This window comes from Haematobia irritans, chromosome 4 (assembly GCF_050003625.1).
Source record: "Haematobia irritans isolate KBUSLIRL chromosome 4, ASM5000362v1, whole genome shotgun sequence".
NCBI lineage: Eukaryota > Metazoa > Arthropoda > Insecta > Diptera > Muscidae > Haematobia > Haematobia irritans.
This window is the reverse complement of record NC_134400.1, coordinates 56,574,065-56,601,742: the sequence shown is the minus strand read 5'-3', so window position 1 is coordinate 56,601,742 and position 27,678 is coordinate 56,574,065. Positions and strand designations below refer to the sequence as shown.

The window sequence follows — 27,678 nt, the reverse complement described above, 5'->3', positions numbered from 1 at the left end:
TCAAAATTTTATTTCTATAGAAAATTTTGTAAAAATTTTGTTTTGTATTTTGCAGAATTTTATTTACTACACAAAAATTTTTCTAAAATTGTATTTTTATACCCTCCACCATAGTATATTAACTTTGTCATTCCGTTTGTAACACATCGAAATATTGCTCTAAGACCCCATAAAGTATATATATTCTGGGTCGTGGTGAAATTCTGAGTCGATCTGAGCATGTCCGTCCGTCCGTCCGTCTGTTGAAATCACGATAACTTCCTAACGAAACAAGCTATCGACTTGAAACTTGGCACAAGTAGTTGTTATTGATTTAGGTCGGATGGTATTGCAAATGGAACATATCGGTCCACTTTTACGTATAGCCCCCATATAAACGCACCCCCAAATTTGGCTTGCGAGGCCTCTAAGAGAAGCAAATTTCATCCGATCCGGCTGAAATTTGGTACATGGTGTTAGTATATGGTCTCTAACAACCATGCAAAAATTGGTCCACATCGGTCCATAATTATATATAGCCCCCATATAAACCGATCCCCGATTTAGCTTGCGAGGCCTCTAAGAGAAGCAAATTTCATCCGATCCGGCTGAAATTTGGTACATGGTGTTAGTCTATGGTCTCTAATAACCATGCAAAAATTGGTCCACATCGGTCCATAATTATATATAGCCCCCATATAAACCGATCACCAGATTTGACCTCCGAAGCCTCTTGGAAGACCAAAATTCATATGATTCAGTTGAAATTTGGTACGTGGTGTTAATATGTGGCCTCAAACTCCCATGCAAAAATTGGTCGAAATCGGTCCATAATTATATATAGCCCCCATATAAACCAATCCCCAGATTTGACCTCCGGAGCCCCTTGAAGAGCAAAATTCATCCGATTCGGTTGAAATTTGGTACGTGATGTTAGTATATGGTATGGTATGGTAGGTGTATAAAAACGATCAGCTAAAGGATTCAGAAATGGACAAGCCCCTGTCTGAATCAGAAGTAAGCGGATACTCTTGCGAAGTCGAGGGAGATACCAAAGTTGAAGACATGGATAGATACCGTATGCGTGAGGAGGCTTCTATTGCCTCAGAACTCACCAAAGTCGAACCTATGGTTATTGCGAGAGTCACCGATATCTCTGAAGAGGACATTCTTGATGTCTCGATTGATGCGGCTGATGTGACGGTTGTTGAAAATCTCGATGGTCCTACGGATCCTCCAGATAATTCTTCATCATTGTAAGGCTGCATGTGCTGCCTTAAAAGTTCTCCTGATGAAAGGGGACATAGACATAGTTCTTATTCAAGAACCATATGTTTATAGAAACAAAATATGTGAATTAAGTACTCCGGGGTTCAAACTATTGCAGTATACTGGTAATGATGTAATTCGAGCCTGTATAATTGCTAAAAACGAGCTTAACTTGTTTCTGCTTCCTTCAATGTGCAATGCAGACACTGTCGTTGCCAATTTAGAAATAGCCAAATGCAAATATTGGGTATCTTCGGTCTATATGGGACATGACAGGGAGATGCCTCCATGTGCCGTTAAGACCTTAGTTGAGGAGTCACTGAAAACAAAGACGAAACTCATTATGGGATGCGATGCGAATGCGCATCATAGTATTTGGGGAAGTAGTGATACTAATGCAAGGGGAGAGTCGCTAATAGAGTTTATTTTGCGTACTAATCTGGTAGTTTGCAACAAGGGAGATGCCCCAACCTTTGTCACTAAAAACAGGCAAGAGGTTTTGGACATCACCTTGGCCTCGCAAGAACTGAATGAAATGATATCTGAGTGGCAGGTTTTAAGTGAACACAGCTTCTCAGATCATCGCTACATCAGTTTCAAATTTGATGTTCATATCACCAAGACCATATTTTCGCCAAATGTTAGGAAAGCTGACTGGAATAGGTATAGGGAATCGTTCAATATGATGATACCGGAAATAACAGAGACAAATATGAGAAATGTGCAAGATATCGAACACGCAGTGGAGCGGATTACTAAGGCCTTCAACATCTCACTGAAAGCTGCATGCCCTAGAGGAAAGCCAAGGGGGAAACATCGACCACCATGGTGGTCTACGGAATTAAGTAATATGAGGAAATCCTGCAGGAAGCTCTTTAACAAGGCAAAGTCCACCAGAGCCCCTGAGGACTGGGACGCTTACAAGAGGAATCTGAGAGGATACAAGCGAGAACTGAGAAAGGCTCAGCATAACTCTTGGAATGACTATTGCAGCAGTATTGAGAATACGTCCGAGGCTTCCAGACTACGGAAAGTTCTAGCATCCACCAACTCCGCTCCAGGTTTCATTAAAACATCGGAGGGAAATTGGACAACGTCCAGTGAGGAGACGCTGGAGGTACTATTGGACACACATTTTCCTGGAAATCAGACGGTTGAACCATGTACTGGCGGTGCCACAGTTGCTCAGCGGTCGTTTCCTGTCGAGGAAATTGTATCGGAAACTAGAATAAGATGGGCGCTAAATAGCTTTGGACCATTCAAATCCCCCGGACCTGATGGAATTACTCCGGCGGAATTACAAGCTGTAATTGACAAAATTATCCCCTGGTTGTCAGTGATATATAAAGGATGTATAAACTTATCATACATCCCAGGAAAGTGGAGGGAAACAAAAGTCGTTTTCATACCTAAAGCGGGAAAAGCCTCTCACTCGAGGGCGAAGGATTTCCGACCAATCAGCTTATCCTCATTCCTACTTAAGACTCTGGAGAGGATGATAGATATTTATCTTAGAACTAGCATCGATTCAACGTTGTTCTCGAAAGGACAGCATGCATACTCGAAGGGCAGGTCTACTGAGACCGCACTACATGAGCTAGTCAGCTTTATTGAAAGCTCACTATCTGTCAAAGAATACACAATCGTGGCGTTTCTAGACATCGAAGGGGCGTTCAATAATGTCCATCCGAGCTCGATATTAAATGGACTGACAACTCTGAATGTTGATCCATGTATACTCAGGCTGTTAGACGAACTGCTAATGAAGAGACGTATTTCAGCCACATTAGGACAAGCAACCATACAAAGGTATGTGAACAAAGGCACTCCCCAAGGAGGAGTTCTATCACCTCTTCTTTGGAATGTTGCTATAAATAGCCTTCTGGTTACTCTAGAAAAAGAAAGGATAAAAGTGGTGGCATACGCAGATGATGTGGCTCTGGCAGTCAGGGGAAAATTCCCATCCACAATCAGAGATATTATTCAGAGGGCCCTCCGGATGACTGAGAAATGGGCGAAAGACAATGGTCTTGGGGTAAATCCTGCAAAGACAGAATTAGTCATGTACTGCAACGATCGCAAAACTCCCACGGTTAGGCCTATTTCCTTAGGGGGTATTGAAATTCCCTTTGGTGAATGTGCAAAATACCTTGGCGTTATTTTGGACAGGAAGCTGAACTTTAAGCTTAATATTGAAGAAAGGGCGAGAAAGGCAACTGTAGCTTTGTACTCGTGCAAAAAGGCAATAGGAAAAAAGTGGGGACTGAAACCAAAAATTGTGCATTGGCTATACACGGCAGTGGTTAGACCTATAATGCTATATGGTGTTGTAGTCTGGTGGCCGGCACTTCAGAAACCGACTTGTTTAGATAAAGTTCAGCGTATGGCGTGTTTGTGTATTTCAGGCGCATTCAGCAAGACAGGAACAAATTCCCTTAATGTCGTGCTGCATCTATTGCCTTTAGACATTTTGGCCAAACAGTCAGCTGCAACAACGGCTGTGCGGTTGCGCGAACTATCGCTGTGGTCGGAAAAAGGTTACGGTCACAGTTCTGTCCTCAAAATAATGCCAGATGTGCCTAACGTAGTGGATTACACTTTGGCGAGTCCACTTTTCGACAAGAAGTTTGAGACTCTAATCCCCAACAGTGAGGCGTGGTGCACACAGACCCCGGGGAATAAAGAATATATAGATTTCTACACTGATGGCTCCAAATTGGATGGACAAGTGGGGTTCGGAGTATATTCTAATGATCTGGAACTTCGAACAGCGAAAAGATTACCTAATCACTGTAGTGTTTTTCAGGCTGAAATATTAGCAATAAGAGAGGTGGCGAATTGGCTGAGAAGTAATGTTCCAAAAAATGTGGGCATTAATATATACTCAGACAGTCAACCTGCAATAAAATCCTTGGACTCTGTGTTCCTCAACTCGAAAACGGCCATCGACTGCCGCAAATCTCTCAATGAGATGGCTGAGCAGTACAATATTCACCTAATATGGGTGCCTGGCCATAGGAACATACCGGGGAACTGCGAAGCGGATGAGTTGGCAAGGCTAGGGACTACCTTACATATTCCAGGGGAACTAGAATTTGTTGGTATGCCCCTAGCTACCTGCAAGCTCATGCTACGTGAGAAGGCTGTTATGATGGCAAATGTTCGATGGGAGAATTGCAAGGGTTGTAACGACACCAAGCAAATATGGCCCCATTTCAACTTAAACCGCACACTAGATATGCTAATGTTCTCGAGACGTCAGATATCACTCCTGATATCTGCTATAACGGGTCGCTGCCTGATAGGCGATTTTGCAAAAACTATTGGCGCGAAGTATAATGACTATTGTATGAGCTGTCATGATGCGGAGGAAAAAGAATCAATTAAACACCTCTTGTGTGAGTGTCCTGCATTTTGTGTAAAGCGCAAGCAACTTTTAGGAGCATATAGCTTCAGATTACTGGCGGATCTGGAAAGCGTTAACTTAAGCAGTCTGCTACTGTTTTTGGAACAATCTGGTTGGTTCAACAAAGAAAAATAATCAAGAAGGTTCAGCGGTTAAAACTAGAAGTGCCCATATGTAATAGGTACTTTTAGTTAATGTGGTATCACAATGGACTGAATAGTCTAAGTGAGCCTGAATCTTAATCGGGCTGCCACTTTAACCTAACCTAACCTAACCTAGTATATGGTATCCAACAACCATGCAGGAATTGGTCCATATCAGTCCATAATTATATATAGCACCCATATAAACCGATCCCCAGATTTGACCTCCGGAGCCTTTTGGAGAAGCAAAATTCATCCGATCTGGTTGAAATTTTGTACGTGGTGGTAGTATATGATATTTAACAACCATGCCAAAAGTGGTCCATATCAGTCCATAATCATATAAACCGATCCCGATATTTGGTTTTGGAGCCTCTTGGAGGAGCAAATTTCATCCGTTAACAACCATGCCTAACTACACGCTCACAAAAAATCGCTTCTGTAACATATACTCCCAAACATATTTTGCTTCAAGCATATATATTTTTGGGTATTGCCCAAACATTTATATGTTTGATCTCTTCCAATATATAATATGTTTGAAAGCATATTGGTCTAAACAATATATGTTTGGGTAGTCTAAGTTCCAAACATTTTGTATTTTTGCATCCAAATTCAATAATTTTGTCTTCCAAAAAACAATATGTTATTATGTGACCATATAATATGTTTGGAAGCATTTTGCACCCAAAAATATTATATGCTTAAAAAAAATCTCCCAAACAATATTGCTCTCAAAATTTTATTTATTTATTTATATATTTACAATCATAATGAATTATGAAAATAAACAGGTAATATAGGTGCTAACAACATAGGTTTTCGACCTGAATGCTCAAAATTTTGTTTCTGCCCAATTGTATATTCCCCCACATCTTTCTCACTTCCACGAGATTTTTTAGTTCTTAGCACCTTTTTCTGTAATACAAACATTGTAGAAGAAATTATTCAATTGTATGATTTTTTTTTATCTTAATTTTACCTTTTGCTGGACGGGGATTCGAACAGCGGACCACACAGTTTGTAAGGATCAAAGAAGTAGCTGATCAATTGCCCAAGGAAAAATAAAATGTTAATTTTGTAATAACAAGCAACAACCACCAACTTAATTCAATATCGCTCCCTGTTAAATAGCGCTCCCAGCTACTAAACACATATATGTTTATAGGCTATTTCTAAATTAATATATGTTTGCATCCAAGCATATTATATTTACAAACATTTTATGTCCCAAACATAATATGTTCTAACATATTAACATATATGTCCCAAACATGTTATGCTAGTTTATGAACATTATATGCTTGCACTCAAAAATATTGTGTTTAAAAATTTGTGTTCCAAACATATAATGTTTATAGCCAAACATATGAAAAACAGTCTTTTTCATCCGTGTAGGTCCATATCGGTCTATAGTTATATATAGCCCTCAGATAAATCGATCCCCAATCACACAAAAATTGGTCCATATCAATAATTTTATATTGCCCCCATATAAGCGACCCCCATATTTCAATTCTGGCTCCCTACATACCGTGCAAAAGTCCATATCAATTCGTAATTATTTGTAGACTTACCTACTTACATACTTTTTTCCGTTTGTAACACATCGAAATATTGCTCTAAGACCCCATAAAGTATATATATTCTGGAACGTGGTGAAATTCTGAGTCGATCTGAGCATGTCCGTCCGTCCGTCCGTCCATCTGTTGAAATCACGCTAACTTCCGAACGAAACAAGCTATCGACTTGAAACTTGGCACAAGTAGTTGTTATTGATATAGGTCGGATGGTATTTCAACTGGGCCATATCGGTCCACTTTTACGTATAGCCCCCATATAAACGGACCCCAAATTTGGCTTGCGATTGCTCTAAAAGAAACAAATTTCATCCGATCAGGCTGAAATTTGGTACATGGTGTTAGTATATGGTATCTAACAACTGTGCAAAAATTGGTCCATATCGGTCCACTTTTACGTATAGCCCCCATATAAACGGACCCCCAAATTTGGCTTGCGATTGCTCTAAGAGAAGCAAGTTTCATCCGATCCGGCTGAAATTTGGTACATGGTGTAAGTATATGGTCTCTAATAACCATGCAAAAATTGGTCCATATCGGTCTACTTTTACGTATAGCCCCCATATAAACGGACCCCCAAATTTGGCGTGCGATTGCTCTAAGAGAAGCAAATTTCAGCCGATCCGCCTGAAATTTGGTACATGGTGTTAGTATATGGTTTCTAACAACCATGCAAAAATTGGTCCACATCGGTCCATAATTATATATAGCCCGCATATAAACCGGTCCCCAGATTTGGCTTGCGGAGCCTCAAAGAGAAGCAAATTTCATCCGATACGCCTGAAATTTGGTACGTGGTATTAGTATATGGTCTCTAAGAATCATTCAAAAATTGGTCCATATCAGTCCATAATTATATATAGCCCCTATATAAACCGATCCCAGAAATAAAATTTTGCCAAAATTTTCTATAGAAATAAAATTTGACAAAATTTTCTATAGGAAAAAAATTTCGACAACATTTTTTGTAGAAATAAAATTTTGCTAGATTATTTTTGCTCGAGTGGCAAGCATGATTATGAATCGATATGGACCAATTTTTGTGTGATTTTGGCATGGTTATTAGCGGCCACATATTAACACCTCGTTGCAAATTTCAACCGGATCGGATGAATTTTACTCGTCCACGTGGCTCCCAGATTTGAACTCCGGAGCCACTTGGACGAGTAAAATTCATCCACTGGACTACGTAGCTGTTATAGTCACCAGTAGATAATTATCGTTATAAGTTACATTTATATAGCATAGTTTGCAGCGCCCACGAGCCCATGCAAACATAACATTATTTAACAGAAACATACATTTGTTTGCCACGTGGAGCAGTGGTTAGCATGTCTGCCTTGCATGCAAAGGGTCGTGGGTTCAATACCTGCTCCGACCGAACACCTGTTTTTAATTTACACATTTATATTTATACTATATTAAATTTTTATAATGAAACTTCGAAATGTGGGTTATTAAAGATTTATAGTCAGTAACAGTGCTTCATATAAACGAAATTGACTGCTTTTTGGAGAAAATATTATTTTTTTTATTGCAAAAATAAAAATTTTGTAACAAAAAACTGTTTTTGGTACAAAACTTTAAAATTTGAAAGGAATTCAAAAACTCTAACAAAAGAAGAACGTGGAGTCGAGTATAAACAGTGAACAGTTTTTTAATAGCATTTAACACCACCGCTCTAAAATGCCTTTTATTTTTTATTAATAATTCATTTTAAAGAAAATAAACTTTTTAAATTGTTTTAGCTGCAAAACTCGAACTTAATGCCCGCTTTTATATTTGAAGGTGGACTACTTATTAATAAAGAGGAACTAAACTTTGTTTTTATACATTTTACTGTCTAATTTTTCACTATTTCCTCCTTATTTTATATTACTGTCCCATTTCTAAAAAGAGTATAGTGACCTTTCGTTATTTTTATGAAGACCCCTGATTTCTTTTAACGAACCAAGAAAAAATTGTGCCCATAATGCAAAATGATAAACAAAACACATGTCCACACATACATAAAATGCTGCTCTCAAGGCGAAAACATAGGATGTTTGTTTTTCAAATGTCTATTCTCTTGGTTCCGAATGTCTATTCTCTTTATTCAAATTAAATAATATTTAGACTTAAGCATATCAAATTTTTGGCCTTATCATAAAACAGTTTTCCGAAACATCATACAAACGGTTTCACAGAAATTGTTCTCTTTTGATTCATTCGCTGTGTTATGTTGATATCTTTCGTCAACTCTCCAGGTTTTCATTTCTATTTCTTTCTCTATACTCTCTCCGTCGCTTTGAATAAAATATCACAACATATGTATGTTTAGTCGAAATTTGTAAATTTATATATGTTTGCATTCACACATATGATTTTTATGAAACATTCATGCCTCAAACATAATATATTCTAACATATTAACATAGATGTCCCAAATATTTAGTGTTAGTTTAGGAACATTACATGTTTGCACTTAAATATATTGTGTTTTAAAATTGTGCCCGGAACACATTTTGTTTATATCGGAACATATGAAAAACATATTTTTCTAACAGTGTATGGACTACGTGGTATATATTACGGTATTAGGAAGTTTTAAGATACCTTGTCATCGGCAAAAGTTACCGCAACCCAAGTAATTCGATTGTGGATGACAGTCTTCAGTAGAAGTTTCTACGCAATCCATGGTGGAGGGTACATAAGCTTCGGCCTGGCCGAACTTACGGTCGTATATACTTGTTTTCTATATAAAATTTAGTCAAATTTTTATTTCTATAGAAAATTTAGTCAAATTTTTATTTTTATAGAAAATTTAGTCAAAATTTTGTTTCTATAGAATATTTTGCAAACTTTTATTTCTATATAGAAAATTTTTCAAAATTTTGTTTGCTACACACTTTTTTGTTAAATTGTATTTCTATTGATCATTTTTTCTAACTTTTATTTCTATAAAAATTTTATTCAAAATTTTATTTCTATATATTTGGTCAAAATTTGATTTCTATAGAAAATTTTGCCAAAATTTTATTTCTATATAAAATTTTGCAAAATTTTATTTACTAGACAAAAATATTCCCAAAATTGTATGCTCACTGATACTCACTGCTAAGTCGAAAACTTGTAGAAATTACTCAAATTTTCAAATTTTTCAATGAATGGATCATAAATGCATTTTTGGAAAATTGTCTAAACAATTATAAATATTTCCCAAATATTGCCCGAGATTTTGTAGAAGTCTGATTTGAGATTGTATCAAAATGTAGATCTAAATACAAAGTTGTGCAGGGTATATTATAATCGGCCCACCCGACAACAAATTTAAAGGATTTGAGATAGTATCAATAATTTTGGTCCACAAATACATATACTGTTGGTATCTTCTCATATTATGATGGGTATTTATATCATTATTGTATTTATTAAACATTGCCCTAAATTTGAAATATAGAGTTCAATTGGCATCTAATGTGAAATTAAGATTTTTTTGCACACATAAATAAATACGATACTTTATATCGATCCATTTACGGTACCCTCACAATAGAACTACAAATTAGTGGTATTAGAATGAGATTTAGTTATATTACCCGGAGTCGGAGCTGATGAAAACTGCTGGAGTCGGAGTCGAGCAAAATAGTCTCGACTCCACAGCCTTGGTACAGGGTATAATAAGTTTGTGCATTTGTATAGAACGCCAAGAAGGAAAAGTCTGAGACCCATCGTTTAGTATACCGATCGTCTTAGAATTAATTTCTGAGTCGATTTAGTGATGTCCGTCTGTCTGTCCGTCCAAAGTAACAAAGTACAGCTCGCAGTTTAAGTCCGATCGTCCTCATATTTGGCACATAGTTTTACATTGGCTCAAAGACAATCGCTATTGATTTTGATTTTGAAAAAATCGGTTCAGATTTAGATATAGCTGCCATATATATTTATCACCGATCTGGTCATAATTGACGTATTTATCAGCGTATTTTCTCAAAATTTCGGGCAGCCAAATATTTTGGGGCTTTCGTAAAAATGCAAAATATCAGCTAAATCGGTTCAGATTTAGATATAGCTCCCATATATATCTTTCGTCCGATTTGAACTTGTATGGCCAAAATTGCCAGAGATTTGTCCTGATTTGCTTCAAATTTTGCACAAAGAGTACGTTTAAGAGTATCATTCTGTTTGCTAAATTTGGTTAAAATCTGTTCAGATTTAGATATAGCTCCTATACATATATTTTGCCCGATTTAGACTCATACGGCCTCAAAAGTCAGAGTTTTGCCCTGATTTGCTTCAAATTTTGCACAAGGAGTAAGTTTAATAGTATCGTTGAGCGTGCCAAATTTAGTTCAAATCGGTTCAGATTTTGATGTAGCTCTTATATATATTTTTCGTCCGATTTGCACTTATATGGCCTCAAAAGCCAGAGTTTTGCCCTGAGTTGCTTCAAATTTTGCATATGGCCACGGAGGCCAAAATTATTCTCCCATTTACGTTTTTTGTTGAGATAGCAGGATAATTATTCTAACTATGCAGTTCAAAGTTAGTCAAAATCGGTTCATACTTAGATATAGCTCCCATATATATGTACGCCAGAGTAGGGAAAATATGGTAGAGTTTCCTCCAATTGACTCGATAGTTTCCACAAAAAATACATTTAATATGCTATTTAAGTGTGTCATCTTGATCTAATATGGCCAAAATGCCACATTTTACACAAAATTCTGTGATGATCTCCCCATATCGTAGTCATATTCTACACACTGTAATGCCAAACTTTCCACAGAATGGTCGAATTTTAAATAAAGCTCCGACTTGTGGAAATATTGCCCGAATTGGCCAAATAATATATCACAACCCATAATTGACCACATATATTGGCGAGATTTAACCAATATCCTTGTAAAATCGCCACTGCTGAGTAGCAAAAATTGTAAATATTACTCAAATTGTCCTATATCTCGAATACATAACATATGTATCGCCCGATGAATCATAAATGCTCTTTTGTACAATTGCATCAAAATTGCTCTAGCTTTATATTTCCCATATTTTTTACTATCATTGGTTTCATCCCAGGGTGTTAGCAGATTTAATTTTTAATTCTAGCGATTTTGTAGAAGTACAAAAAATTGTCTCCAAATCGTTTCAGATATAAATATTTGTATATGGGAATATAAACCTTGATAATAACTCCCAAAAAATTTGAAGGAGTTGAGATGGTAACACAAATTTTGGTCTACATAATGGTGAAGGGTATAATATAGTCGGCCCCGCCCTACTTTAGACTTTACTTACTTGTTTTACTTGACAAATTATATCTCCAGACAGAAATGAACGATTACGTGGTTGGTACTTAAATGCAAGGTATTGAGATGACGAACAAGAGTGTCAATTGGATCTGTGATAAGTTAAGAGGTCCAAAATATATCGATGAAAATAGTGCACATTAAAAAAAAATCATGTTTTACAGTAATTCTGTGCAGGCGGAAAACAAGCCGTTGAAAAATTGTCTAGTTTCTCTTTTTCTTCGTAAAGATGATACTTTTGTACTGTACTGGTTTTGTTATGAACGTACTGGCTTTGCCAATTGAAAATATAGCAAGCCTAATCGCACCATTTCTCTTAAAGTCATTTTCGAGATGGAAATGCTTAGGTTTACTTAATTAATAGGGTCTGCTATACATAAAGGTGCCGGCCAACCTTCTTCTTTGTCATTGGTTTTTTCCTTGGGTCAATTAACATAAATATTAAATTTATTCGTTCTTATGAAATGACCATCTTCACTAACATAGACTCTTTATGAGATCTTCAATGGTTCGAAAATGACATTTACAAAATGCCAATCGACCTTTTAATTAAGTTGACATAAAAATGAATTCTGTAACACTTTTATGTGTGATGGGAGCAAATAGAGGTCCTCAATTAAAATTAAATATATATGTTTTTATTGTAAAGATTAAACGAATGGATATTGAGTTAATCCATTTTACTGACGCATGTTGTAAAACGTCACTCTTTGATATTAAGTGTAAATTATTCACTTTAGTTGCCTACTTCTTTAATTGACATCGACATAAATACTACGATTGATTCGTTTATTTTAATTAAAATAACATGTTTTGCTTCCTTTATAGGTTGATATGGTGGACCTATTAATGAATTCATCGTCGACAGCCACCCCATCGAAAGCCAATGAAGCAGTCCCCATTAAAACGGATCCACATTTCCTACTCTATATGGTGCTTCTGCAGGTGGTGTCGTCGTACCTGTGCTACATTTTCGCCAAATTTGCATGTAAAATAAAAATCCAGGAATTCAGTTATGCCCTGCCATTGAGCTTGGCTACACCGCTGGCTGTGGCCGCAATTTTTGCTCTGACATTGCTGCGGGATTCAGATGTATGCTCACTTAACGAATACCTGCCAAATTATTTGGCATTCAAGGCAGGAGTGCCGACTGGTGCCACTGAAAGTACAAGCTATTCAGATGGCAATGATGATGGTGGTGGTAATAGTGGTACCATCGTAGACGTGATGAACAAAATTGTTGGGGAGCACCTCTGGATTTGGTTTCTGTGGTGGATGTCTCAACTATGGGTAACACATCATGTATGGCGTCCGAAAAATGATAAAAACCTCCCCACTGAGAAGCTGTTCATTTGTCCGTGGTATTGTGGTTTTTTGGTCGAGCAGTGCATCACAATGAATAGACGCATTGTGGACTGGAACGAAGAGTACTTATCAATTAAGGTGAGTCCATATGCATATACACAGAGAAAAAACATCCTTCGTTAAACTCATGCTAAGATTATCTCATCTCTATTTCAACAAAAGTATTATTTTTTAAGAAAATTTCCCATTTCTCAAAACATATAGAAAAAATCCATGCAAACTAAAGCAGAATAAAAATTTCGTAATTTTTTTCCAAATAGCAACAATGAACTACGGCGTGATTAATCTGGTAATAAGTTCTATGAATTTTCTTTAGTTTGTCGTGATGAAAATCCATAACAAATGGAATACAATTTAGTAAACTTTTCGCACCAAGTAGTTACACACAAAAAAATAAAATATGAATTTGTACATAAATGTGTACATTTTTATAAATTTATGGAATTTTTCATAAAAAATGTGTACACTTATATAATATATTGTTTTCATAAATACTTGTTATAAAATTATGAATCTTTTAATAATATATGCAGACGGTTTCATAAAATTAATGAAATTTTACTTAATATATAAAAAAATACTGGTTTGTCTTAGCGTGAGAGAGCCACAACATAGAGTTACTCTCATATGTATACAATACAAGCATATAATACGAGACAAAAAAACGAAACATAACATTTTGAAGGCAACATGTGAGATTGATGTGTTTGAGTTTTTCAATACAGTTTGAGTCACCGTCGCGATTTGAAGATTTTTTATTGCTGTAAAAAAAATTTACGAAACAACAATATTAACTGGAAGCGTTGGTGCTCATGTTTATCAATAACATAAAATATTATAAAATTATGTTCTTTGCTGGCTGGACTTTAATGCGGGGTTTAATAAATAGGTTCATACATTTTGACCAATTATGCAGGCATTAAGAATCAGGGGAAAATTTAAAACAAAAGTTACATATAATGCATGACGTTTTTTGTATATATTATGTAAAGGTACATACTTTTCAATGACAAAAATATGTACACTTCATTTGTAATATTAAAAATTCCATTCATATTATGTACATATTCATAGTCAATGAAAACCTGTATTTTTGATTGTATGAATTGTTTTCGTGTTTGGAAAATTTTTGTGAACACTATTCATAAAATAAATGTATTATTTTTTTTGTGTGTAGGTTAGGTTAGGTATAGTAGAAGCCAGTTATTTTTAAACTATTCAGTCCCAGGGTTGATAAAGTTGACACTTTTGTGCTTTTTTTGATACATTTCGACTGCCAAGAGTACGGTGGCACGACCGCGAGCTATTTGATACTTTTTCATCACAATTACTCTATATACAGTTATTCTGCGCTAAATGTGAACGTTTCTCAGATATCAACTCAACTCTAACAAGTAAGGAAAGTCTAAAGTCGGGCGGGGCCCACTATATTATACCCTGCACCACTTTGTAGATCTAAATTTTCGATACCATATCACATCCGTCAAATGTGTTGGGTGCTATATAAAGGCTTGTCCCAAGTACATACATTTAAATATCACTCGATTTGGACAGAATTTGATAGACTTTTACAAAATCTATAGACTCAAAATTTAAGTAGGCTAATGCACTAGGGTGGAACACAATTTTAGTAAACAACAAGTAAGGAAAGTCTAAAGTCGGGCGGGGCCGACTATATTATACCCTACACCACTTTGTAGATCTAAATTTTCGATACCATATCACATCCGTCAAATGTGTTGGTTGCTATATATGTATAAAGGTTTGTCCCAAATACATACATTTAAATATCACTCGATTTGGACAGAATTTGATAGACTTTTACTAAATCTATGGACTCAAAATTTAAGTTGGCCAATGCATTAGGTTTTAGTAAAAAAATATGGGAAACATTTAAATCTGAAGCAATTTTAAATCGGGCGAAAGCTATATATGGGAGATATATCCAAATCTGAACCGATTTCAACCAAATTTGGCACGCATAGTTACAATGCTAATTCTACTCCCTATGCAAAATTTCAACTAAAAAAATTGGCCTCTGTGGGCAAATGAGTGTAAATCGGGCGAAAGCTATATATGGGAGCAATATCTAAATCTGAACCGATTTGGCTGATATTTTTCGAGACTCATAAAATATTCGGATGTACGGAATTTGAGGAAGATCGGTTGATATACACGCCAATTATGACCAGATCGGTGAAAAATATATATGGCAGCTATATCTAAATCTGAACCGATTTTTTCCAAAATCAATAGGGATCATCTTTGAGCCGAAACATTTCATTTCATTTCATTTTATTGAGTACCTACACAACAAGATTAAAATCTTATAATTACAGTGCAGGATTATAAATGTTAAAACATCTCCGATTAATAATAAGTACAATAATGAAATTTAAAGATAAAAAGAAAATAAATTAAAATTAAAATAAATAAAAATTGTATTAATAATAATAGAAAAAATATACATATATATAGAAATTACTTTTAATATTCAATTGCATTGTATTATTGATGATTGAAATTGAAATTGTGATACTATATTATATCTACAAGCAAATTTTTAATGATAAATATTCTAATTTTGAAATAAATTTTGAATACTCTTCTTAAAAGATGATGCGTTGCTGATGCATTGTATATCGGGTGGTAGAGTGTTCCAGAGACGTATTGTGCCAATAAAGAACTGCCATTCGGATACAAGACTTGTCAGATCTGGTAAACCGAATTTTATCATAGAGATAGCTGGGTTTCCGTTTGTAAATCAATTTATGTAGAAATACTAACGACTTTACATTAAGCAGGGTATTAAAACTAAAGCCAAAGAGGGAGTTTGTAACATGCGAAACATGATCGGTCCTGCGTAACCCATACACATAACGAACTATACTATTGAATGCCACGTTAAGTCTATTTTTGCTCACGGAGTCACAATTCGCGAAGAGTTCAGATCCGTAAATTAAACCCGGTAACAAAAGACTTTTCGCCAGGAGAAGTCGAATATTGATTGGTGTGTAGGAATGAGTAACCCATAAAGCACGTAGTTTTGCATATGTTTGTCCAACGGCTGTGTTTACATGACTTGACCAACTCAATGTGCTATTGAATACTACTCCAAGATTCTTAGCACTAGTGACTACATCGACTTTTTGACCATTCAACATAATGTCAGCATTGGACAAAGAGAACCTTCTATTCTTGTGTATAATCAAACATTTAGACTTTTGTGGATTTAGTAGCAGACCATTTGCTGTTGCCCATCGAAACACACGATCAAGGTCGTGGTTAAGTTTCCTCAAACACTCACTAGTATCACCTACCGGACTACTTAAAAAGATTTGTATGTCGTCTGCATACATAAGTATCTGACTATGGACTATTTCTAGAGGGAGGTCATTTGCGTACATGCAAAATAATAGAGGTCCAATTATAGAACCCTGTGGAACCCCTTTCGTAACTGGAATGGCAATGAAAAAGTATCTCTGGTGTAAACCGTCTGTAACCGATTAACCGATCCTATACCAAAGTTTAGGACAATCGGACTAAAACTGCGAGCTGTACTTTGCACACAAAAATACATCAACAGACAGACGGACATCGCTAAATCGACTCAGAATTTAATTCTAAGCCGATCCGTATACTAAAAGGTTGGTCTATGATTACTCCTTCTTGGCGTTACATACAAATGCACAAACTTATTATACCCTGTACCACAGTAATGGTGAAGGGTATAAAAATTAATAACGGACATTGAAGAAATAAACATTTTCCAAAATGAGCATATTTTAGTTTTTATTACAGGATCTCAACATTTTTGGTAGTTGGTAGAATTCTACAAAAAGTGGTAAATTTTTTACTGTTTTGTAGATGGGTAGAATTCTTGATTTTGGTAGATTTTGTAAAGAGGTACTTCTTTGTAAATTTTTTATTGAAATAAACTTTTGACAAAATTTTTTATAGAAATAAAATGTAAACAAAATATTCTATAGAAATAAAAATTTGATAAAAATTTCCTCTAGAAATAAAATTTTGACAAAATCTATGGAAATAAAATTTTGACAAAATTTTCTATAGAAATAAAAATTTGATAAAATTTTCTACGGAAATAAAATGTTGACAAAATTTTCTATAAAAATAAAATTTTGACAAAATTTCCTATAAAAATAAAATTTTGACAAAATTTCCTATAGAATAAAAATTGGACTAAATTTTCTATAGAAATAAAATTTTGACAAAAATTCTTATAGAAATAAAATTTTGACAAAATTTTCTATAGAAATAATATTTTGCATAATACACTGAAAAAATAGTGAACTCACCAGGATTTTCGATTAATTTTAGAAAATTTTTAATACTTTTAGAAAATTTTAACTAAAAAGTATTACAAACACTGGCATCACGCCGATATCACAAAAATAAGTAAATATTTTTCGACAAATTCAAGAAAATTTATTAGATATAATTAAGTTTCTTCATTTGTTAAAGAATTTTTTTAGTTTGAAGGAAAAAATTGGAGTTCAAAATTGCAAGAATGTCTTTAGTGACATATGAAGTTCATGATGAAGGCATTTCTAGTAAAATTTACAAATTTAAAGAAATAATGAACTATGTTGTGAGAAATACGAATTTAGTAAATTTTTATGCTTAATTTATGTATAATTTTTACCCGTTTTTTAGTTAATTTATCTAACGTACCCAAAAAATTATTAGAGTAAAGGAAACTTTCTCCAAACATAAAAATTCCATGAACTAAAATAAAGTTAAATTGGCTTTAGTGAAATAGAGAGTTAACTTTTTTGAATGTAAGATTTTTTTTAGAAAATCTAAAAAAAAATCCAAATCGGTCTAGATTTAAATATACGTATACTTTTACAATAGTCTTTAAATTTGATATTATGTAATTTTAATACATTTTTAGTACTTTTCGTCAACATCATTTATCATCCCTGTTCAGTCCATTGTGAGTGATACTACAAGTGGTGAACGTGTCTCTCATTAATGAGTGCTACCCGATTGTTTAACTCAGTGACAAAGGGCCACCTTTTTATAGCCAATACTGAACGGAGAAACCACTTAGAGAAGTATTGAAACACTCAAAAATATCACCAAAAGGGGATAATTTATCGAGACCAGGATAGAACCCAGAACCCTTTGTAGACGATTGCATCACACTGGCTCCGCGGGAAGAAGTTCTTTTTTCCCAGGTTACCTTTTTCTCTTTGTTCAGGTTCACTCAAAAAAAGTGAACTCTCTATTCCACGAAAGACAATTTAACTTTATTTTAGTTCATGGAATTATTATATTTGGAGAAAGTTTCCTTTACTATAATAATTTTTTGTGTACGTTAGTTAAATTAACTAAAATCGAGGAAAAAAATATACTCAAATGAAGCATAAAGATTAACTACATTCGTGTCTTCAACAAAATAGTTCAGAATTTCTTTAAATTTGTAAATTTTACCAAAAATGCGTCCATCATGAACTTTGTATGTCACTACAGACATTCTTGCAATTTTTCACTCCAAGTTTTTCTTTGAAACTACAAATTTTTCTTTAATAAGTGAAAAAAACTTAATTATGTCTAATAAATTTTCTTGAATTTGTCGAAAAATATTTACTTATTTTTATGACATCGGCGTGATGCCATCGTTTGTACTACTGTTTAGTTAGGTTAGGTTAGGTTAAAGTGGCAGCCCGATTAAGATTCATGCTCACTTAGACTATTCAGTCCATTGTGATACCACATTATCTAAAAGTACCTATTACATATGGGCACTTCTAGTTTTAACCGCTAAACCTTCTCGATTATTTTTCTTCGGTGAACCAACCAGATTGTTCCAAAAACATTAGCAGACTGCTTAAGTTAACGTTTTCCAGATCCGCCAGTAATCTGAAGCTATATACTCCTAAAAGTTGCTTGCGCTTTACACAAAATGCAGGACACTCACACAAGAGGTGTTTAATTGATTCTTTTTCCTCCGCATCACGACAGCTCATACAATAGTCATTATACTTCGCGCCAATAATTTCCATATTGCCTTTTTGCACGAGTATAAAGCTACCGTTGCTTTTCTCGTCCTTTCTTCAATATTAAGCTTAAAGTTCAGCTTCCTGTCCAAAATAACGCCAAGGTATTTTGCACACTCACCAAAGGGAATTTCAATACCCCCAAGGAAATAGGTGTAACCGTGGCAGTTTTGCGATCTTTGCAGTACATGACTAATTCTGCCTTTGCAGGATTTACCCCAAGACCATGTCTTTCGCCCATTTCTCAGTCATCCGGAGGGCCCTCTGAATAATATCTCTGATTGTGGATGGGAATTTTCCCCTGACTGCCAGAGCCACATCATCCGCGTATGCCACCACTTTTGTCCTTTCTTTTTCTAGAGTAACCAGAAGGTTATTTATAGCAACATTCCAAAGAAGAGGTGATAGAACTCCTCCTTGGGGAGTGCCTCTGTTCACATACCTTTGTATGTTTGCTTGTCCTAGTGTGGCTGAAATATGTCTCTTCATTAGCAGTTCGTCTAACAGCCTGAGTATACATGGATCAACATTCAGAGTTGTCAGTCCATTTAATATCGAGCTCGGATGGACATTATTGAACGTCCCTTCGATGTCTAGAAACGCCACGATTGTGTATTCTTTGACAGATAGTGAGCTTTCAATAAAGCTGGCTAGTTCATGTAGTGCGGTCTCAGTAGACCTGCCCTTCGAGAATGCATGCTGTCGTTTAGAGAACAAACTTGAATCGATGCTAGTTCTAAGATAAATATCTATCATCCTCTCCAGAGTCTTAAGTAGGAATGAGGATAAGCTGATTGGTCGGAAATCCTTCGCTTTTCCCGCTTTAGGTATGAAAACGACTTTTGTTTCCCTCCACTTTCCTGGGATATATGATAAGTTGATACATCCTTTATATATCGCCGACAACCAGGGGATAATTTTGTCAGTTACTGCTTGTAACTCCGCCGGAGTAATTCCATCAGGTCCGGGGGATTTGAATGGTCCAAAGCTATTTAGCGCCCATCTTATTCTAGTTTCCGATACAATTTCCTCGACAGGAAACGACCGCTGAGCAACTGTGGCACCGCCAGTACTTGGTTCAACCGTCTGATTTCCAGGAAAATGTGTGTCCAATAGTACCTCCAGCGTCTCCTCACTGGACGTTATCCAATTGCCCTCCGATGTTTTAATGAAACCTGGAGCAGAGTTGGTGGATGCTAGAACCTTCCGTAGTCTGGAAGCCTCGGACGTATTCTCAATACTGCTGCAGTAATCATTCTAAAAATTATGCTGAGCCTTTCTCAGTTCTCGCTTGTATCCTCTTAGATTCCTCTTGTAAGCGTCCCAGTCCTCAGGGGCTCTGGTGGACTTTGCCTTGTTAAAGAGCTTCCTGCAGGATTTCCTCATATTACTTAATTCCGTAGACCACCATGGTGGTCGATTTTTCCCCCTTGGCTTCCCTCTAGGTCATGCAGCTTTCAGTGAGATGTTGAAGGCCTTAGTAATCCGCTCCACTGCGTGTTCGATATCTTGCACATTTCTCATATTTGTCTCTGTTATTTCCGGTATCATCATATTGAACGATTGCCTATACCTATTCCAGTCAGCTTTCCTAACATTTGGTGGAAATATGGTCTTGGTGGCATGAACATCAAATTTGAAACTGATGTAGCGATGATCTGAGAAGCTGTGTTCATTTAAAACCTGCCACTCAGTTATCATTTCATTCAGTCCAAAAACTTCTTGCCTGTTTTTAGTGACAAAGGTTGGGGCATCTCCCTTGTTGCAAACTACCAGATTAGTACGCAAAATAACCTCTATTAGCGACTCTCCCCTTGCATTAGTATCACTACTTCACCATATACTATGATGTGCATTCGCATCGCATCCCATAATGAGTTTCGTCTTTGTTTTCAGTGACTCCTCCACTAAGGTCTTAACGGCACATGGAGGCATCTCCCTATCATGTCCCATGTAGACCGAAGATACCCAATATTTGCATTTGGCTATTTCTAAACTGGCAACGACAGTGTCTGTATTGCACATTGAAGGAAGCAGAAACAAGTTGAGCTCGTTTTTAGCAATTATACAGGCTCGATTTACATCACCAGTATACTGCAATATTTAGTTTGAACCCCGGAGTACTTAATTCACATATTTTGTTTTGTTGTGTCCCCTTTCATCAGGAGAACTTTTAAAGCAGCACATGCAGCCTTACAATGATGAAGATTTATCTGGAGGATCCGTAGGACCATCGAGATTTTCAACAACCGTCACATCAGCCGCTTCAATCGAGTCATCAAGAATGTCCTCTTCAGAGATCTCGGTGACTCTCGCAATAACCATAGGTTCAACTTTGGTGAGTTCTGAGGCAATAGAAACCTCCTCTCGCATACGGTGTCTATCCATGTCTTCAACTTTGGTATCTCCCTCGACTTCGCAAGGGGATCCGCTTACTTCTGATTCAGACAGAGGCTTGTCCATTTCTGAATCCTTTAGCTGATCATTTTTATATACCTTCATTTGGATATAATGAAAGCCACAACATACAGGGCCCTGGGACTTTGCTAGATGTGGCAAAGACTGAGTGTTCAATATAAACACTGCATGCCGTCTTGGTCCATCCAAACGGCCAACATTCCAATCAGCTGTTGGAAGATCTGGATTGCATCGTTTCAGTCTATTTAAAATAGATTCAGGGTCAGAAGGGTTTGCAGGTATCCACGCATGTGCTCTAGGTCTAGCCGGTATGTCTTTCTTCTCGACTAACTCTAGAGCAGCTCCTTCCCAAACTTCACCAATTAGTATCAGAGCAGCTTTAAAACATTCTATAGACCTCTGGTCCTCAAATGCGACTAGCTTAAATCGTCCTTGATACCAACCAGCCTTTTGGTGTCGAGGATCTGGACCGGGAAACTTTTCCAGCACCTGTGAGTAGACGACAGACAGAGCATTCTCAATTTCCCCCATTTTTGCTTTGGAACCATACCGTTCAATGCTCCTTTATTAATGATAGCCATCACAAGGCTGTCTTTACCAACTGAGGCAAACGATCTTTGATCCCTTTTGGAGGATGGCAGCTCATCCGGTGATCGTTCCCTTTTTCCAGCCTCAAGAATTCCTTGAGCCCATTTTAAGGAATCGCTTTGTTTAGCCGACAGCGTGCTTGGGTCGACTGATCCTAACTTCTTTAGGATGAGTTTATCCGCTATTAAAAACACGTCCGTTCCGTTCCTGTTTAGTTAAAATTTTCTAAAAATGTTTAAAATTTTCTAAAATTAACCGAAAGATTTCTTCCTGGTGGGTTCACTGTTTTTTCAGTGTTTCTAACCACACATCTTTGTCACGGCGTTGATTTAATTGGCTGTGTCCGCATGTCTTTATCCTTGTGCCATTGTCATACAGTGACACTGTCCCCGAAATGATCCGTTCTGTTTTAAATTTAATCCGGAGATTTATGTTAGGATTTCTATTTAATGGTAATGTGGTTTGTGGAAGAATATTTTAGAGCTCTTGCAGTAGTGCATTATCAGATTAACATTTTTTTATAGTAATACTGTATTAAATTTTTTTAACAGTAACACATTCGTTTACACAATGGTGCTTTTTCGATTTATGGAGCACTATGCAAAAAACTATGTAGTCTTAAAGGTTTCACACGGATGAATATGAAAAATTGCCAGATTCAATACAGTAAACGAGAGTGTAGTTTGCTGAGTGAACGTTCGCAACTGATTATAATATTAAATAAATACATGGGGTGAAATAGTCGAATAAACAAGTGGGTAAAGTAAGAAGACGGGCTGGACCAACTATATCGTACACAAAACCACCCCTACTGAATTCCAATACACTGAGTACGGTATGAATAAAATATCGGAAATTCACTGAAACTGTGTATAAAATTGGAATTGAATTCGACTCATTTAAATACAATGTAAAATCTATTCTGTCTATGTGAAGTCAATTAGAGTAAGATCCCGTTGAAAATGATTGTAAAATTTTGGCCCCAGCTGTCATAAGAATGTAAATCGTGTGAAAAATATATATGGGAGCTATATCTAATGCGGCGGTGCATATTTAAAACTGCACCGATTTCAACCAACTTTTGCAGACTTGACGGCACTATCAAATGTAGGTTAGGTTTGGTATAGTGGGAGCCCGATATTTCAGGATTTCCTAGACTGTTCAATCCATTGAGTGCTGCCCGACTCTATGTTAAGCTCAATGACAAGGGACCTCCTTCTTATAGCCGAGTCCGAACGGCGTTCCACATTGTGGTGAAACCAGTTAGAAGAAGCTTTGAAACACTCAGAAATGTCACCAGCATTACTGAGAGGAGATACTCCAAAACTTTTTAGTGTTTGGTTGAAGCTGGGTTTGAACCCACGACCCGGGCATGCTAACCATTGCACCACGGTGGTTCCCAACCTTAAATGTATTCCTTGTGCAAAATTTGAAGCAAATCAAGATGAAACTCTAGCCCTTGGGGATACATAAGTGCATAAATATCGGGCGAAAGATATATATGGGAGCTATATCTCGATCTGAACTGATTTAACTGATATATGTAAAGTGTTGAGGATATCCAGGAATCGAAACCAAAGAACGCACACGATATACAAAAAAAATATTTCAAACGTCTTTATTGAATAAAGTTTTTACAGAGAGAATGAAAAAATAATAACGTATTCAATATACATATTTTTTCTACGAAAAAATGCAACGCCTCCTAATATAAAATGATATTCATGAAAACAAAGTATTTCATTACAAGGTGTCTTCAAACTACCCCTTAATGAAAATATATATAAATTATTGCAATCCTAACTTTTTTACGAGGTGTTGTCATAGAAAATAAGCTATTTGGCCGTATAAAAAAGTAAACAAACAATGAAATTAAAAATTAAAATTTCACCTCAACGGTGATTTGATCTTGTGTCATTTGAATTTTTCCACATCCAAGGATGTTTCTTTTGAGAAGGTTTTGCAAATTACGAGAATTTTCAATTTTTTGTCGAGTTTAAGATGTGAATGAAAAAATAAAATCGTATCCAATATACATATTTTTTCTACGAAAAAATGCAACGCATACTAATATAAAATTATATTCATGAAAAAAAAAGTATTTCATTACAAGGTATCTTCAACAGAAAGTTTTACGGGACTCACAAAACATTTCGATATACGAAATTTGAAGCAGATCGGTTGATAAGCACGTTAAATCTAAACCGATTTTTTTCAAAATCAATAACGGTGGTCTTTGATCCGAAGTAGGACCCTATGCCAAATTTGAGAATGGTGGGAAATAAACTACGAGCGCACAAATATACATGAAAATACAGACAGACGGACATTGATAAATCGACTCTGAATTGAATTCTTCGACGGTCGGTATACTAATCGTTGGATCTCTGACTGCTCCTGCATTACGTAAAAAAGCACAAACTTATTACATACCGTATCACAGTAGTGGTGAAGGGTATTAAAATACGTCTGTTCATCTCAACTGTTGAATGAAAATCACTTGAATTTTCCTATTTTCCAGGTAAATTATTGTATGTATTCCAGGACATCGACTTTTTGGAATACGTTTTTCTTCGAAATTGTTTTCTTTAGAATTGATAAAATTGCAAAATTTACGAATTCCTCAATATTTTTTTTTTGCCGGATGTAGGTTTGAAATAGCACCCACATATTAAGTGCATGAAAATTCATGTTGACACGTTAATAATAGTTATAAATATTTATTATTTTTTCTTTCATTCATACATAAAATCAGTTTAAACGAAAGTCCTTACTTTTGGTCTCAGATGTTTGCATAACACTTTAATTTGCATTTCTTTTTGCCTTCTTTCGTTCTGAAGAGTGGTGATGTACATGCCACAAATGGTGATGCTTCAACGGATATCTTGGAATCTGACAAAATTGCCCAACTCATTGTGTGTGCGACCATGTGGCATGAAAATTTGGATGAAATGATGGAATTCCTAAAGTCCATTGTACGTTTGGATGAGGATCAATGTGCACGTCGTATGGCAAAAATTCACATAAATAATGGCAAACCGGACGAAGGATATTACGAACTCGAAAGTAAGTAAAAATCGTAGGATAAAAAAGTCGGTACAAATATAATGAAAAATGCAGCAAAATAGGTTGAACAGTGTTTTGCATTCAAATGCATAAGTAATTTGTATTAAAGTAACCGAGGATGGGCTAAAGATGGGTACAGGATTAGTACCTTGTGTGTAGAGACCAGATCCAGTTCGGAATATGTTGAACGATAATAATTGCATTTCAGTAAAATGCGATAAACCCGAACATCGGTACCAGTCCTGGGCTGTCAGTGACAGTTTGTACCAATTTCCCGAATGGATATTTGGTTTTTGCAACGGATCCTATACATGAAACCATTCACATTGATATCAAATATTATCAAAACGTGGATAGAAAAGTTCGAACGCAATATTTTCACTGGAATCAAATTTTAAGAAGCAATGGACTGAATATCACAATGGACTGAATAGTCTAAGTGAGCCTGAATCTTAATCGGGCTGCCACTTTAACCTAACCTAAACCGTGAGGTAATATCCTCTTTGCATATATTGTCCCTTCGAAAAACTTCCGAAAGACACTAGTTAATTCCTTATGTGCGAAGGATATCATAAAACTCATGTGCTAATAGTTCTATAATGAAGTCCATAATATGTCCGCCGAAGAAAATCAGCTACACTCTGGTTTTAACAACGCTTTGTGGAAATTTCAAAATGTGGAGTACAATTTAGTTCAATTTCCGCACGAAGTAATTCATTCTTGCTATAAAGTTAATCTTTCTTCTGTGTAGTGCATACCCATTTCGGAAACATTTTTTTGCTGGATTTTAAAATGTACTGAAAATGGTACACAAATGTAACGAGTATTGCATTTTGTATATACAGTCGAAGCTCGGTTTAACGAACGATATATTGTCAGGCTCTTTCGTTATTTAGAAAAATTCGTTAAATCGAACGGGAATATTAAATGTTAACTCTTATTGAAAATCGTAGTTTTTTTACCAGATGAGTAAAAATTCATAATCATTTGAAAAAATTAAAGCACAGAGACACTTAAAAAATAATACTTAAAATAATCCTGATGAACTTGATATATCTAGGTTAGGTTAGATTGAAAAGAGGATCCAAGATTCGTTGTCGTATGGGGACCTATATACACCAATGTCATAATTTGTGTGCTCTTAACTTCTTAGACGAATTGCCTAATTTGTTTCCAGTCCCCGGTTTCAAGATGGGCCAGGCATAGGTAGTGTTCATAGTAACATCTTCCTAAAACGCCCTACATACACCATTACTCTGCTGCTCCTGTCGGCATAGATGTACTCTCAACGCTAGATTGCCGTTTCGACCGAGCACCAAAAAAGTTTTTCAGCGGTAGTTTATCCCTCTCACTAATGATGTTGACATACCTGTGTATTTTATAGTTTCTCTTCAGCTATAAGACGGAGGTTCCTTGTTATTGAGCTAAATATAGAATCGGGTAGCACTCATTATTAAGAGAAAAATTCACCACTTGTTCAACTGGCAATCCTACGAAATATTGCCACTAACGAACCTATCACAGGACTAGTACCAGTGCTCGAGTTTGTCGTAGTTTTTAAATTTTCATATATTTTATTGATTTCTATACTCTCTTTATTTTAAAATTTTATTTGATCTAGACATTTACCTATGGGCCAACATAGTCCAAAAGTTTTTCTTTCTGGTGCAGTTTGGATGATCAAAATAATACCGGTACCTAAGGGTTTGTCCCAGATTGGTTCATACGTTTCGGCCAGAACTGGGACTGGTCTATTCACACCAGGGAGTAGTCCTGTGGCTCTGTTGTAGATCCATTTCCCGTAGCGAAGCTGCGCCTCTCTATCTAACCTAACTTTACCAGTTACCCGGCCATTAAATATGTGTTTTCAAACATTTTAATGGAATCTAAATATCTTGGGAATGCCGTACTTTGTGGACATTTCCTAAGGACTTAAGCCATTCTCACAATCGTCAAATAGTGCTGATTTTTTGTTGTTTATTTTCTTAAGATTAAAAGCCTTTTCGTTAAATCGAACGTAAATTTTGTTCAATTGTTCGTTATTTAGAATACTCAATGTTAAGAATTTTGATGTTCGTTAAATTGGATTTTCGCTAAATGGGATATTCGTTAAACAGAGCTTCGACTGTATTATATTAAAAAGTGACTCAAAAAATGTCACAAGCCATAAAAGGTAGCACATTCATTTTAGAAAAAGTGGCACACGTTTTTATAAAACATTTGGTATAAGATAAAATCATATACCACGCGACTAAAATGGCCGGTAAAAGATATCTTTCTTCTTCAAAACTGCATACACCCTCAAAAAAAATCGCTTCTTTAACATATGTCCCAAACATATTTTGCAGGAAGCACATATATTATTGGATACTGCAGAAACATTAATATGTTTGTTTCATGTGAACATATTATATGTTTGGAAGCATTTTAAGTCCAAAAATAGTATATGCTTGGAAGATTTTTCCCCAAAGAAGATTGTGCTCATTCCCTCGCATAATTTTCACTTCCACGAAATTTTTTAGTTCTTGGCACCTTTTTCTGTAATTC

General features: G+C 35.8%; 1 protein-coding gene across 2 annotated transcripts in view; it reads left to right on the top strand.

Moving 5' to 3' along the window:
• The window catches only part of Chs2 (Chitin synthase 2), a 180,179-nt gene that overhangs the window by 66,146 nt on the left and 86,355 nt on the right, over window positions 1-27,678 (top strand). For both annotated transcript variants that reach the window (XM_075304778.1, XM_075304777.1), the window contains exons 7-8: window positions 12,497-13,111; window positions 24,906-25,131. In XM_075304778.1, coding sequence (XP_075160893.1) covers window positions 12,497-13,111; window positions 24,906-25,131 — 841 coding nt within the window. The remainder of the gene's footprint in view (window positions 1-12,496; window positions 13,112-24,905; window positions 25,132-27,678) is intronic.